This window comes from Zophobas morio, unplaced genomic scaffold (assembly GCF_036711695.1).
Source record: "Zophobas morio isolate AGI-343-1 ecotype UQ-CSIRO unplaced genomic scaffold, CSIRO_AGI_Zmor_V1 ptg000030l, whole genome shotgun sequence".
In the NCBI taxonomy this organism is placed as follows: Eukaryota; Metazoa; Arthropoda; class Insecta; order Coleoptera; family Tenebrionidae; genus Zophobas; species Zophobas morio.
Genome location: NW_026972135.1, coordinates 1,596,698 through 1,610,766, shown reverse-complemented (window position 1 = coordinate 1,610,766; position 14,069 = coordinate 1,596,698). Strand labels below are relative to the sequence as shown.

At 34.7% G+C, this 14,069-nt stretch overlaps 1 protein-coding gene across 5 annotated transcripts; it reads left to right on the top strand.

Moving 5' to 3' along the window:
• The first annotated feature begins 804 nt into the window (after window positions 1-804).
• On the top strand, window positions 805-13,271 carry LOC135139119 (uncharacterized). Of its 5 annotated transcripts, none has more exons than XM_064069226.1 (3): window positions 10,530-11,204; window positions 11,437-11,512; window positions 11,689-13,271. In XM_064069226.1, the coding sequence occupies exons 2-3, from the start codon at window positions 11,495-11,497 to the stop codon at window positions 13,144-13,146; spliced, it is 1,476 nt and encodes a 491-aa protein (XP_063925296.1). In that variant the 5' UTR covers window positions 10,530-11,204; window positions 11,437-11,494; the 3' UTR covers window positions 13,147-13,271. The 5 variants fall into 5 exon arrangements, with proteins under 5 accessions (XP_063925299.1, XP_063925296.1, XP_063925295.1 ...); XM_064069225.1 differs by having other exon boundaries at window positions 11,434-11,512; XM_064069227.1 differs by lacking the exon at window positions 10,530-11,204 and adding an exon at window positions 11,365-11,379 and having other exon boundaries at window positions 11,434-11,512.
• Window positions 13,272-14,069: the final 798 nt, after the last annotated feature.

The following is a 14,069-nucleotide window of genomic DNA, read 5'->3' as shown; positions in this document are numbered from 1 at the left end:
ATAGATTTTCTCTTAAGTTCCTCTAAAATTTTGAAGATTTCATTTTTATCTTATTCGTGTGGGTTTTTTTTGAAGATTTTTGGGAGCACGTGACAATATAGCCTTATATTAATTTAGAAAATTACAAGAAACCTTGTTAATCGTGTAACAATTATGCCGACAAACTCGTAAGAAATTCTATTCCTGAGGATTTAAATAGTTTAATTTTAATCTATTAAAAATTTGCAAGATTTTTAAATTAAGAGAATTCAACTACCACAGAAAGAAAAATTAAGAAGTTACTGAAGATAAAAGACTTTACTGGAGTTCCTACATACACTTCTTACATCCAATTTTGTTTATTGATCACATTCATTTACTCAGCACCAATGCTATAAAATGTAAAATGCACATGTACATATTTTACAAAAGATGTTGAAACTGTTGTTCATTTTCCCGCAACCACAAAGCCATTCTTCTTTTTTTATTTTCAAAAATGTCTTGCAACACTTCTTAATTAAGATTTTCATTACAAAAACGTGTAATTTTATCCATTAATTCTTCCAATGTGTGGACTCTATTTTTATAAACACTATCCTTCATCCATCCAAATGTTGAAAGTCAGGAGATCGGGAGGGGGGCGTTAATTTACACAAACTGTGAAAGGCGGCACACAATGTTAACAAAGTCATGGCCTACCTTACCCCAGTAGCAAGGAATATTTTTCTAATATTTATACAAGATTGATATAATATTAAATGTTGACTAGATATTACAAATATTTTTATAATATTAATTTTATATTTATAAATTTATATATGTAAGGAATTTCTCTCGTGAATGGGCTACGAGTCGCACATGGAAGGAATTCGACCAGCACTGGATACAGTTCCAAATAAACAATGACGTCATGGTACTCCACTGTGGTTATGGTCCACGAGGGGAGTCATTCGATTCGCAGCTATCGCCAAGAGAAGTACTCGTAAACTGAGCTGTCCGAATTGATTTTAATAAAATATCTGTTTTGAAAATGTTGAGTCTTATAGTGCAGCGGTGGGATCGGAACTTGTGTGTCCAGACCGCTCGCAAAGTGTGTGTGCATTTGAATGATAAAAATGCAAGAAAATAGCCGATCTCGTACCCGGGATTCACCGGACGAGGATGCTGAACGCCAGTACCGACGAAGCCGCCTTCGAGAACGCCTCGGAACGCGACCGCATGTATCAACTGCGTATCATGAGCCGCGCCGAACTGGACGCCTTCTCCAAGCAGAGCACGACGCCAGTCCCGAAGCGAACGTGCCCGTAATCCATCGCCTGAAGCTGATCGACCTTCAAATGAAAGAACTCGCAACGTAAGCACTTCTCATTCTAATTATAACTCGTTGAAAGACGACCGAATTGAACGATTAGAGCGTTTGGTGGAGACGTTAATTACCGACAAAATTACGCACGGGCGTGATTCATATGTTATGAAGTCGGATTGTATTCCGCAATTTTCACCTGGCGATTTGACGATGACAGCACAACGTTGTGTTGATAAGATAGACCAATTGGTGACAATCAACCAATGAACCGAAAAGACCACGAATTACCACATGCAGGGCCATTTTGCCGGGCTAGCAAAGACGTGGTATTATCACCTAATCGATTATCATTATTCGTGGGAACAGTGGAAAGCTTTGATTATTATTATTAAAACGTTTGCGAATCAAAACGAGTTTGCATCAAAATTTCGGGCATTGGAAAACCGAACAAAACTGAAAAACGAGACATGAACGCGTGTCAACGTTCAAAAGAGGGGAAATACGTAAAGTTAAACATCATAACTATCCTAAACGGGATAATGAGTCCGACGGGGATCACACCAAATACAAGCACCGCGATTTTAAATGTTTCAATTGCGGGGACAAGACGCATATAACAGCGAACTGTCCTAGACCACGTGTGAGTGCTCGAGATCCCACCGTTTGGGTTACGAAACCACTGATTGTAAACGACCCCTGTCTTCAAAAAAAAATGGAGTGTGACACTGACAAAAACGATACGCAAAAGTGCTATTTACGGATTGCTTGATAGATGGGAAACGATTTTGGGGCTATACCTTAAATACTGGCTACAGCATTATTGTTACCTTGACAGGGAGCGTTGCGAAAAGTTTGCAATTCGATTTGATAACGTGTCAAGTGATGATTGTGGGCTACGGAAATGGTCGCACGCAAGTTTTAGGTGAAACCACAATCCAACTCGAAGTCGATCTTGCTAAGGCCGAAGTGTAAGCCTCTGTTGTCGCTGATCGAGACCAATAGATCCCTGTAATGATTGGGCAAAGTTTCCTTAACAAAGCAAACGTTGTTGCTCTTGTTGTAAAGAAAGACGAAGTCAAATTATTCGATCCGGAGATGGTACAACTACCTCAAGTGGATGGCTTGCCACAGAAAAAGATCACTTTACAAGTGAAGGATGACGTCATCATTCCCGAAAACCATATCGGTTATGTTAAGATCGTGGAACGCCCACTATGCCAGGGAGAGATCTACATAGAACGTACCGAATGCTTGAAACCGGGGCAAGAATATTGTGTACCAAGCTGTGTTATCTCCGCAGATCAAGAAGTTCTCCCAGTTCTAATTTTTTTTGACACACGAATCAACTTCAAAGCTGAACATGTCCTTGGTAGAGGAGAGCTATGTTTGGAAGATGTTGCCACACCATGGGTGAGTGCTTTATCCTTACAGACTGCGCCTCTTCAACCGTTTACGATGGCTGATATAAGTAAACAAGTCGATGAAACTCTTCCTAAACATTTTAAACGTAGATTATTGCAACTCCTTAACGAGTACCGCGAATGTTTTGCAGAAAATAGTAACGAATTAGGTGTTACTCACGATGTTGAAATGTACATTAAATTGAGTGAAGATAAACCTATAACATATAGGCGATATCGGTTAGCTCCCAAAACGGGCGAAAGTTCGCGATGCGGTTCAAGAGCTTTAGATAGTGGTATTGTGGAAGAGTCTGACTCTCCCTATGCTAGTCCAATACTACTAATAAAAAAAAAAAAGACGGGTGAAACACGAATATGCATTGACTATCGTAAACTGAACAGTATCACGGTCAAAGACAAGTACCCACGGCCAAGGAAGTTACCGTGGTGACGAATATGCACCTTACGGCCAACGTTGTAAGCCAAAGAACGAACACACAATTTCTCATTGTGTTATGTCGACCATTGATGAGTTCAAGGCATCTCAAGTGTTAGCACGAGGGTATCCATGTGAAGAGAAGTTTCTTCATTTACCTCAAACGACGATAAAACGATAGAAGCTATTAGCAAATACTATTGATTTGCAAAAATGACAAAGTATGTCAAAAGATACAGATACATAGCTTGTTATCTGCCTTTGACAAGGGTCCGAATCCAATGCACACTCTACACATTGATCATTTAGGACTGTTTGTAAGAATTAGTAGGAAAAGCACCTATTTAATCACAACAATAGATGCTTTCACAAAGTTCATTTTTATGAAAGCAGTAAGGAATACGAAAACTGGACCAGCAATGTTATTCCCTAAAGGAATTTTTGGACTGTTTGGTATACCGGAAAGATTAATATGTGACAGAAGAACTTGCTTTATGAGCAAAAAGTTTCAAAACTACGGCAAGGAATGTGGCATTAAGATAACATTTAATGCTGCAGCAACGCTTCGGGCAAACGGTCAAATGGAACGATACAACAGAACGATTCTAAACGCATTAAGTTGTCCTGGTGAGAACAAAGTCAAATGGGACGAAAGAAAAACCTAATTACAATTTGGTTTGAACTCGACAGTATGTAAAATCATTGAAAAAAAAAAAAAGAAAATACGGATGACTTACTGTTGGATTATCGCCCATACAGTATAGACGATGCATATCTCCTACATACGTTTAGTTTTGACAATGAAACTCAGGATTTGCAACAGATACGGGCGAAAGGTGTCCAGAAGATGTGCGAAGAACATAAATGTCAAAAAACAAAGTTTTAACGCTAAAAGACGACCAGCTGATCAATACGCAGTGGGTCAGCAGGTGTTGGTTCTCGCCTCAAATGAGGGAAAAAGCAAGAAGTTGCTGTCCACGTTTTCAGGCCCGTATATTAACGTACAGACATTACCTCACAATCGATACGTTGTCAAAGATCTTCCTGGAACACATCGTTCCCAAAAATTCAACAGATGAATTGTACCTGTAGAGAAGTTGAAGCCATACGTACTAGATATGGAAGAAGACGAACTATCCGAAACGAATGATGATTGCCCTAACAGTACAGTTGTATACTGAGTTTTGTTCTAATAACAATTGAACTCAGTCTGTATCCTTAATGTTTGTTTAATAAAAGTAAGTTTTGAATTCGTCTCTTTCAGGACTGCAAAACGTTTACTATCGCAAAACACAGGGTCAAAGTGTCCATGTTTTGGTAAGTAAAGGCTGCTTTTAATGCCTACAATTACAAGAACAGAAAGTTGGCTCAAAAATAGAAAGTTTATTCACTCAAGCAATACAGAATGAACTTCATTCTGAAGAACAAAAGTCTGTTCAAAAATAGAAAGTCTACTCAAGAAACGCATAATGAACGTCATTCTGAAGAACAGAAAATCTATTCGAAAATAGATATTCAAAAAAACGCGAACGCCTTCTGAAGAGCAGAAAGTCTGGTCGAGCATAGAAAGTCTAGTCGAAAAATGCAGAATGAACGTCATTCAGAAAAACAAAAAGCATGTTTGCAAGTAGAAAGTCTATTCAAAATAAGTAGAATGAACGTCTTTCTGGAAAGCAGAAAGTATGTTAAAAAAAAAGAAAGTCTAATAAGAAGCACGATTCAAGACAACAGAAAGTCTGTTGAACAGAAGAAATGCTTTCCTGAAAGCATTTCGAACGATGTATTTGACGATTCAGAAGGCAACAGGAAAAAGTCCCTATTAATTGTTTCGCTGAACGAACAGAAAGAGAGCAAAGAAAGCAGAAAGAAAGGTATGACCGGAAAAGAAAACTGCCACCGACTTACGTAGTCGGGCAACAAGTTCTAATGCGTAAAGTTGTTGCATCTAACGATGGGAAGAGCAAAAAAGCTCTACCCAGCTATGTCGGTCCTTACGAGGTAACTAAAGTGTTGCCACACGATAGATATGTCATAAAAGATCTGCCTGGATCGCAACGTGCGCAAAAGGCATATATGAAGGGGTCACCTCAGTTGACAAACTGAAACCTTTTTACCCCACGTTGAACGGTGACGAATTGAGGTCGTCTGATGAAGACGAAATGGGGAACGTCTCCGGGTGTAGTACCCAACCGCGCAAACATGATACATACGACGTATCTGCAAATTGACACAAAAGAACGCAATTTTGTTGTTACGAGAAACGTTTCTTCCTCCCTTCAAGTAGGTTCTTATTTTTAGGTTAATGTATGTATAACGTTCACTCTACGAGGACGTAGAGTATGGTAGCGTGGACGAGCTGTAAGGAATTTCTCTCGTGAATGGGCTACGAGTCGCACATGGAAGGAATTCGACCAGCACTGGATACAGTTCCAAATAAACAATGACGTCATGGTACTCCACTGTGGTTATGGTCCACGAGGGGAGTCATTCGATTCGCAGCTATCGCCAAGAGAAGTACTCGTAAACTGAGCTGTCCGAATTGATTTTAATAAAATATCTGTTTTGAAAATGTTGAGTCTTATATATATGAATTTCAACATATATTACATATTTATGAAATGTCTTTTTATCAAGATACCGAACAACAAAAATGAAAAAAAAGTACCATGTTGGGACAACTTGTAGGTAATTTATTTCATAGGGTTTTTATTGGAGCAATATTAAAAATTGATTTGAAAAAATAGCAGCTATTGTAAAATTGACACTATTCGAAATCTCGCTTTGCACACTATTAATTGCTCATTAAAAAGTAATATTTTTTTTATTTTTGCGAACAAAAAATAACAATTTTATTCATCATTTTTATAAAACTTACTTAAATTTGCGTTTCACCTACAGATGCGCTTGCTCTGCTGGAACGCGTTTGCGCAATGTGCAACATATACATATTTTCTGTTATTGTTGGCGGTTCAAAAAGTATTTTGTGTTAGTTCATGGTGTTTGTCCTATTGTAAATTGTGATTATCGGTACTGCGATAAATTCAGAATAGTGTAGTAAATACCATTTTGTCAAGAAAACAGCACTAAACCTACATAACCTCACTTCTACATGCAATGCAGAAAATGCAATTTCTCAACACGTAAGTGTATTTAAGAGGTTTAATATTTCTGAATATAAGCATATTATGAATATAGAGTCAAAATGATGAATGTCCGGGCGCAACCAAAAAAAAAGAAGAAATCGAGTTAGAAATTGCGGGAGATACGCAGAAATTGGATGAATTGGTAAGCATTTATTATTATTATTATTATTAACTCCTAGTATTTATAAACTAGTTTCAGACTGATTTTAATGTTTATTTGTCAGGAAGAGAAGACGTAAAAAATATGTTATGCAATTTTGAAGAAATTATTAATAATGAACCAAATTGCTTTCAAGTTTTCAGGCCCAGGAAAAAAATAGAAAAAATCTTTTAGTGAACTCACAATTAACAAGGCTACAATACGTTAAGTTATGTGATTTCTTAAAAATTACGAACTTTGTAAGATAATTTAATTGTAGGTACCACACGGAAAACTACTGAAATTTAAAAAATGGTAGGACCTCATTAAGCGCAGACAAAAGCAAGAATGAATTCTCATCCAAAAAAACATGAGGTATGTTTTTTTTTTTATTTTAATTAATTAAATCGCTTTTCAATGAATTGGTTATAGAGCAAATAATGATTAAATAAATATTTCTGTATAACGATTGAAATGTAGCAGAACATTGTTAATTCCATTGACAATGTATTTTTATTTCATTGTAAGTTGGCAGTGTATTTTTATGTTTAAAAAATTTATATTGTGTTTCACATCAGGTGATTTTTTAAATTTATGCTCTGGTTGCCCATGAAGCTTATGTCAGCAGTTTCAGTTTCACTGCTGACATAAGTGTCATGGATAACTAAAGCAGAAATTAAAAAAAAATCACCTGGTACAAATTTTCAACGAATTGGTTCTAGAACAAATAATTTTTAAATGTATAAATATTGCCGCAACGTTTCAAATACACTGTTATTTCCAGTGACAATGTATTTTTGTGTTTAATAAATTTTATATTGTATTGCATACCAGTTTTTTTATATCCATACCCCCTTTCATATGAAGAACATTTATTAAATGTTCTGAACTAAATAAGTATTAAACATTGAAAATAAATATATACCTATTCAATATTTAAAACCAATATTGATTTTCTAAAAAAAAATCTGTCGTTACCCATATTATTTAAATGTTAGAACTTCAATATTTATTATATATAAAATGTTACTGGGGTAACCAGTAACGACAATATTTTATGATTTGATTACCGTGTATTATTTACCGGCATTTGAGCGAAAATGTTTATATCAGTTTATAAACTACCTATTAATGTTTTGCAATATGTCCGTGGTACGAATGAGATTTTGTGAAGATTGTTTTTTAATTATCATTTTGCAGAAAAAACTAAAGGAATACAAATTTTGGCTTCACTCATAATGTAATTAACAGTAGTATTAAATTATTATTTGCCTTACAGGCTTAATAAGATTCCCAATAAGGGTACAAATTAACTTAATCTACATAATACAAATACTTAAATCAATAAATAAATAAATAAATAAAATAAATATTCGAGTTTTATCTAATAATAATAATTGTTCTATTCTTTCTGCTTGCCACCCCTTTCTCTCCCTTTCTCCAACATATCCTACACCTTCTGTTAGCTTCATTCATCCAAAAATTATTCTCTTTCTCTTCATTTCCACACCTAAATCTCGCCATCATTCTTTTCTACTTTATACTATCTTTATCTGTGTCCTTTGGTACTTCATCCTTTACTATTTTTCTATACTCTGCATTATATCTAGACTCCGATATTCTCAATCTGCGTTCTTGCTTATTTATATCCTTATCTCTTACACTCAGTTCTTCTTTCATACTCCTTCCTATTTTGTCTCATTCTCTCTGTTTCTTCACATGCATATCTCTTTCCTTCATAAAACTTGTCTCTTTCGTTCCAAAAATGTTTTCTCCCTTCCCTTCTTATTCCTTTCCAACATTCTTGCAATATTTTACAATCACCTCTCTCACTGAACTTCTCTTCAAATCCAACCGCCCTTTTATCCGCTTCCATTCTCATTTTCTCCCTTTTTGTTTCTTCTCTCACTATATACCCCGGCGTATACTTTTCCAATCTCAATGTCCATTTTATGTATTTTTCTTGCACTGTCCCTTTTTCTTCATATTCCCCCCATCCTCAGATCTCAGCTCCGTACATAAATACACTTTTGATCAAACAATCAAACATCACAATTCTTCTCATATAATCATGTCTAAATTTTCTCTCTCCTATTCCACAATACATACTATTGCTATCATTTTGTTCGCTTTTAGGACCATTTCTTGAATGTGCGCTATATCTGAGTTATTGCTCTTTAATGTATATCCTAAGTACTGCAATTCTTTCACCTGTTCAATCTTCTTCCCTCTCCGTGCCCACTCTTCCTTCTTCTTTCTTACTTTCTTCCCAAACACCACCATTTTTGTTTTTTCCACATTCACTTCCAATTCCTTTCTTTTTCATTTCATATATATCTCCTAGATAAGCTACAAACAACGCGGGGCTGAGTGGGCATCCCTGTCTCACTCCTCTGTTTGTATAACTTTTTTGCCCTTTTTTAAATAATGGAATTATTATACCTTCTCTCCACTGCCGAGGAAACCCTTTTCCCTTCCAAACTCCATCTACCACTTCCCATATCCTTTCTTTCACTCCTTATGTCCCGAACATCCACGCTTCGTTCTGGATTCCATCCCCTCCAGGTGCCTTTCCTCTTTTCAGTCTTTCAATGTGTCTTCCTATTTCATGTGTCTTCTGTTATTTCTGAACCTCTCCACATTTCTTCCGTCGTTGTGATTCCTTTATTTATTTTGCAGCATTTTTCCTCACCACTTATCAATAATTCCATAAATTGTCTTCCATTCATGTATTTTGATTTTCCTACTGGCTTCAGTCTTCCTTCTCCGTTCCTTGTTTATATATCTCCATACTTCTTCTTCTGTTTTCAGGGACTTTATTGTCTTCTCTTCTTTTTCTCGTTTTTCTCTTTTCCTTTCTTCACATTTTCTCCTACAATTCTCTCTTGTTTTTAACCTTATATTTTTCCATTTTCTTAATTTTTTCCTTACTTTTCTCTTCAACTCACCACATTTTCCGTTCCATTCATTATTCCTCCCTTGCCATATGTATATCTTTCTTTTTTCCGTAGCTTCTACAATTAACTCGATCAGTTCTGCTATCATAGATTCTATATCTTCTTTCACTTCGAATTTCTTTTTTCTAGTCTACTTCTGTATCTTTGAATTCCCTCTTCATCCCATATTCGTTTTTCTATTTCTTTTCTTTCGTTTCTTCTCTCTTGCTTTTCGTACTCTTGCTCTTTTCCTTTGATTTTTATTTCTAGTGGCATGTGGTCCGATTCTACCCTTTCTCCCACTTTGAAACTCTCTATTTCTTCCCACGCCTCTTCGTTGACAATCCCATAGTCTATAATTGATTCTCCCCAAGCCCCTCCTTTTCTATGTTTATCTTGGTTGCCTCCATTTTCTTGCTATAAACGGTTATTATTTCCCATCGATTGTTATCCAGCTGTATTATTCACATATTATTGTGGTAGTGGTCTTTCAAATGTCTCCCAGTTTTCTCTTTGTACTCATGTCTCTACTAGCCTCACCACATCAAATTTTCCCACGTGGTCCCAGAACTCCTTTTCCTTTTTTCGCAACCCTTGGACATTCCAAAACAGTACCTTCACCCCTTTTATTCCTAATTTTGTACCTGTCTCCCTTTTTCCGATTTCCCTATCTGCATCCTTTATTCCCTTTCCTTTTCCTTTCCCGTGTTTCCTACCATTTTTTCTCCTTTTCTTCCTTTCCTTTTGGCTCTTTACTAAAATTTTTCTACCTTCTTGAGTCTACCCTCTTCTTCACTCCATTCAAAATTTCTGCCATCTACAGTTTACTTTTTATTTCCCATTCTAACCATTTTTCCTTTATTTCTCTCTTTTGTTGCCTCTTCTTTTATTTTGATTTGAATTTTTCTTTCCGTTTTCGTCAGATCATCATTTATGTAAAATTACGACCCTTTTAAGTTCTTCTTGCTTTTCATTACATTTATTTTTCTTCTCTATTTTCGAATTCCACTACGTAAACTTTCTCTGCAATTTTGTACGCGCTTTTAACTTTACTCTCTACTTTGGCTTTCTCTTCTGAAAATTTTGTCACCTTTACAATTATCTGCTTCTGCTCTTTTGTTCCTATTTCCAATCTTCATAATTTAATTAATAATCAACTTAATTTTTGTTGTTCATTTAAACATAAGTGATGACATCATCTCAAATTTTTCGGAATAAATTTTATTTAAAATTTGCAAAATATTATGACTTTATACTTTGGTTTACGCATAATGGACGCATACTTTTTAAAATTACTCACACAAGATGCCTCAAAAAGAAAATTAGTCCAGGATTACTTCGACAGAACTTCCCTTGCCCTTAAAGTACAATCCAACAAATTCTAAGGAGGTGCCGTCCGCAGATATACAGACAATATGAATTGTGTTCAAAGCAAATAACCAACGGAAAAGAGTGTATTATTGTCAGTGTATACGCTTAACTTTGATTGTTTATGTTTATATATACTTACATCGAAAGAATGTCACGTAGAAATTTGTTTAATTTGAATGAGTTGTCTCCTCAAAACAGAAGACTAAAATTAGTTACTTATCGAATAGTATGCAAAAAGCACAGCCAAGTGTTATCGTAAAACGAAATTTTTGTGGATTTTTCATATCTCGAAGGTCTCGATAACAGCAGCATTTACTCTTATCAGATTTACGCACCACACCTTTAAAGTACCATATTTTCAGAGATTCAACAATACGCATGACTGTTAAGTTCATAGTAATATTCATAAAGTAATTCCGTATAATTGTAGCATATTTTATAAAAGTTTTTGGTGATTACCTACATGTTTCAAAAATATTTAACATTGCTGTGGGGTAAGTTGAAAATTAAATTATTAAAAAGATAGCTATCGTAGCCCATTAGGAGTAAGTAGAACGGTGTAATTTTATTAGTAGATTGGTAGATCGGTTTTAAAAAGACATAAATGTTTTCAAATGATAGCGCCATAAATGTTAAAGTTATGAGAAAAAAATCAAAAACCTGAGAAAAGTATAATCAATTTTTTGCGAGTAAAAAAATAACTTTCATCAATTATTTTTTTAGCAGACAGATCTAGTACGAACACAAGATACTTCAAACAATCAATTCAGATAATCAACGCATTATGGAAAATACCGAAGAGGTAAATCCGTTTATGATAAAAAACACTTTAATGCAGATTTCTTCAACATGAAATAATCAGTTGGGTCTTCCTAACGGTAGAGTTCAAATTTTAACGAATCATGTTAAAAAAAATATACAAAATAAAAAGAAAAAAATCTATATAAACATTTTTTCACGTTGTTGATTGTATTTCAGACTTTTGAAAAACGAAAAGGAACCACGAATAAGGGTAACAAATACGAAGATTTGATCACCGCTAGCGTCGCACTGCAAATGATAAGCAACTGTAAAATTAAAGACTTCCGCATTTCATCGAACAATGAAAAGTTTGGTGATTTTGATGACGTGGTTATTGAAATTGAGACAGATAACGGAATAAAAACAAAAGCACTACAATTAAAACACAGTAATGATAAAAGACAATTAATCACAAAGCAGCTGACAGACAAAAGTGGAGACTTTAGTTTAATTAAATATTTCAACTCTGCTCAAGAGGTTCAAGGCGAAATGCAAACTTTCATATTATTCACCACAAACACTTCCACAATTTCAGAGAAAACAAAATTTAAACTAGATGAAGAAAACTTTTCCCTGAAGGCGATTAAAAAGACGGTTTCAGAAGATAATTTCGACGTTTTAAGAATTTCAAAAAATATAGATTATTATTATCAATTTCAAATTCTAGAGGACGAACAGACTAAACAAAATCCTGAAAAAATTCAGCAGTATCGAATTTTCTTCGAAAACTTTCGTCTTTACACAAACCAAGAACGTTTTGAACCTCTTACAAAATCAACCATGAGTAGATTTACTGAGATGTTTTGTTCTAGCGAAGAAACCTTCAAGAAATACGTCGAGGTCATTTCGGAGTGGAGTTTCAAAGAAGGAAAGAAAGAAAAATTAAGCAAAAAAATTATACAACGTGCAATCGCACTTCTTCTACTTTCTTCTCATATCGAACATTTTGTTTTTGATTCCGTCACAGACGAAATGAAAATTCTTCGAGAGGCTATTTGTTCGTTTGACATTACGTTATTGGAAAAAGAAGGCAACAACGAAGTTAAAAAGTTGTGGGGCGACTTGGACAAGAATGTTGACCTCAAAGAGCTAAACAAAGTTCGATCACTTTATTCGCTTTCTATTGATTATATAAATAGTGTCCAAAATCTGGATCCAATTTTGTTGACACAGTTGCTGTGGTTGATGGACAAATGTCCCCTAATTGTAAAAGAACACGAAAATATGGAGAAAGCTATTGAACTCTGTCCAGATGCAAAATTTATCATACTTGGTGAGGGAAATCGTGGACAATGGATGGAAGAACTTTCAGTGTTTGAAAACTTGTCCGATTTGAAATCAAAAGGCCAATTGTATGACGAAATAATGCAGAAATTTACCATTTCTTTACAAGGAAAAGAACCACTCAATTTGGTGACTGCGTTCGAAGAAAATGACGAAATTTTGAAACACGTAACTGTAAACAGACTTTTAGAAATGGCAAATAGTCAGTGCTATGTAGATGGAGGAAAGGAAACTTTTCCCAATCTTTATATCGAAAGATATTTGACGGCAAATATTATAGACAATAAGTATTTAGAACATGTTAATAGAAATACTGTTGTTATCTGTTCATATTACATGGGCCAGGATTAGTGTGTCGATTGTATTGCGCCCGGCTACCTTGTTTTGGATTTACTTCTAATAATATTGCAATTATAAAAATAATAGTAATCATTGTATACACGCGTATAAAATTAATAAAGAATCACGACCGATAACGGATTTTTATTTTCATGCGAACATCATTTTGGGCAAGTGGCAAAAAATATAAAAATAGGGATTAATAAATAGTGGCGACGTTATATTTAACATTATTTAATAAAATTTTTACAAAGTAAAATGAATAAAGCCAAGAATATAGTATCTTCTAAAATACCACAGTTCAAAATCATATATTATTTTAAATTTATTAATAACAAAATCATATTCATTTAAATAGTTTGCCTTCCTGAATAAACTTCATGAGTACTGTAAAAGAAGTTATTATTATTTGTCTACTTGCGGTCCGAGTTCGTTTTTTGACTATTTGATTCTAACCTCAACCCATTATGTTCGAGTCGAATACGACGTTTTATCTACGAATCTAACACTCTTCAAAAAGATCTGGAGGTGGACTCCACTAAGGGAGGCGATGTTTAAATATTCTTCACGCTGCATAAATAGGCAACCAATATTACAATATCCGAAAAATTGTTGTGCATCGATATCTACATTTATTGCTTTCCAAAATCAAGAAATGTTGGTTGTTGTACGTAATTTAGTGTTTTTCTTTGTGTTTTTCAATGGAAAGCGATGCACACCTCCACAGATTGCAAACTGAGCTGAGGATACAACTACAACATAGGTAGGCAACCAACAAAACAATGATATGAATAAAATCCATAAAACACGAGTGTTTTATGAGCATAATTGTATCCCTGTAGTTACGGGTATAAGGACTATATTATTATTAATAGTAATAATAATAATAATAATATATTTCATAAAAACATATACAACATGTCTACATTTTTGCA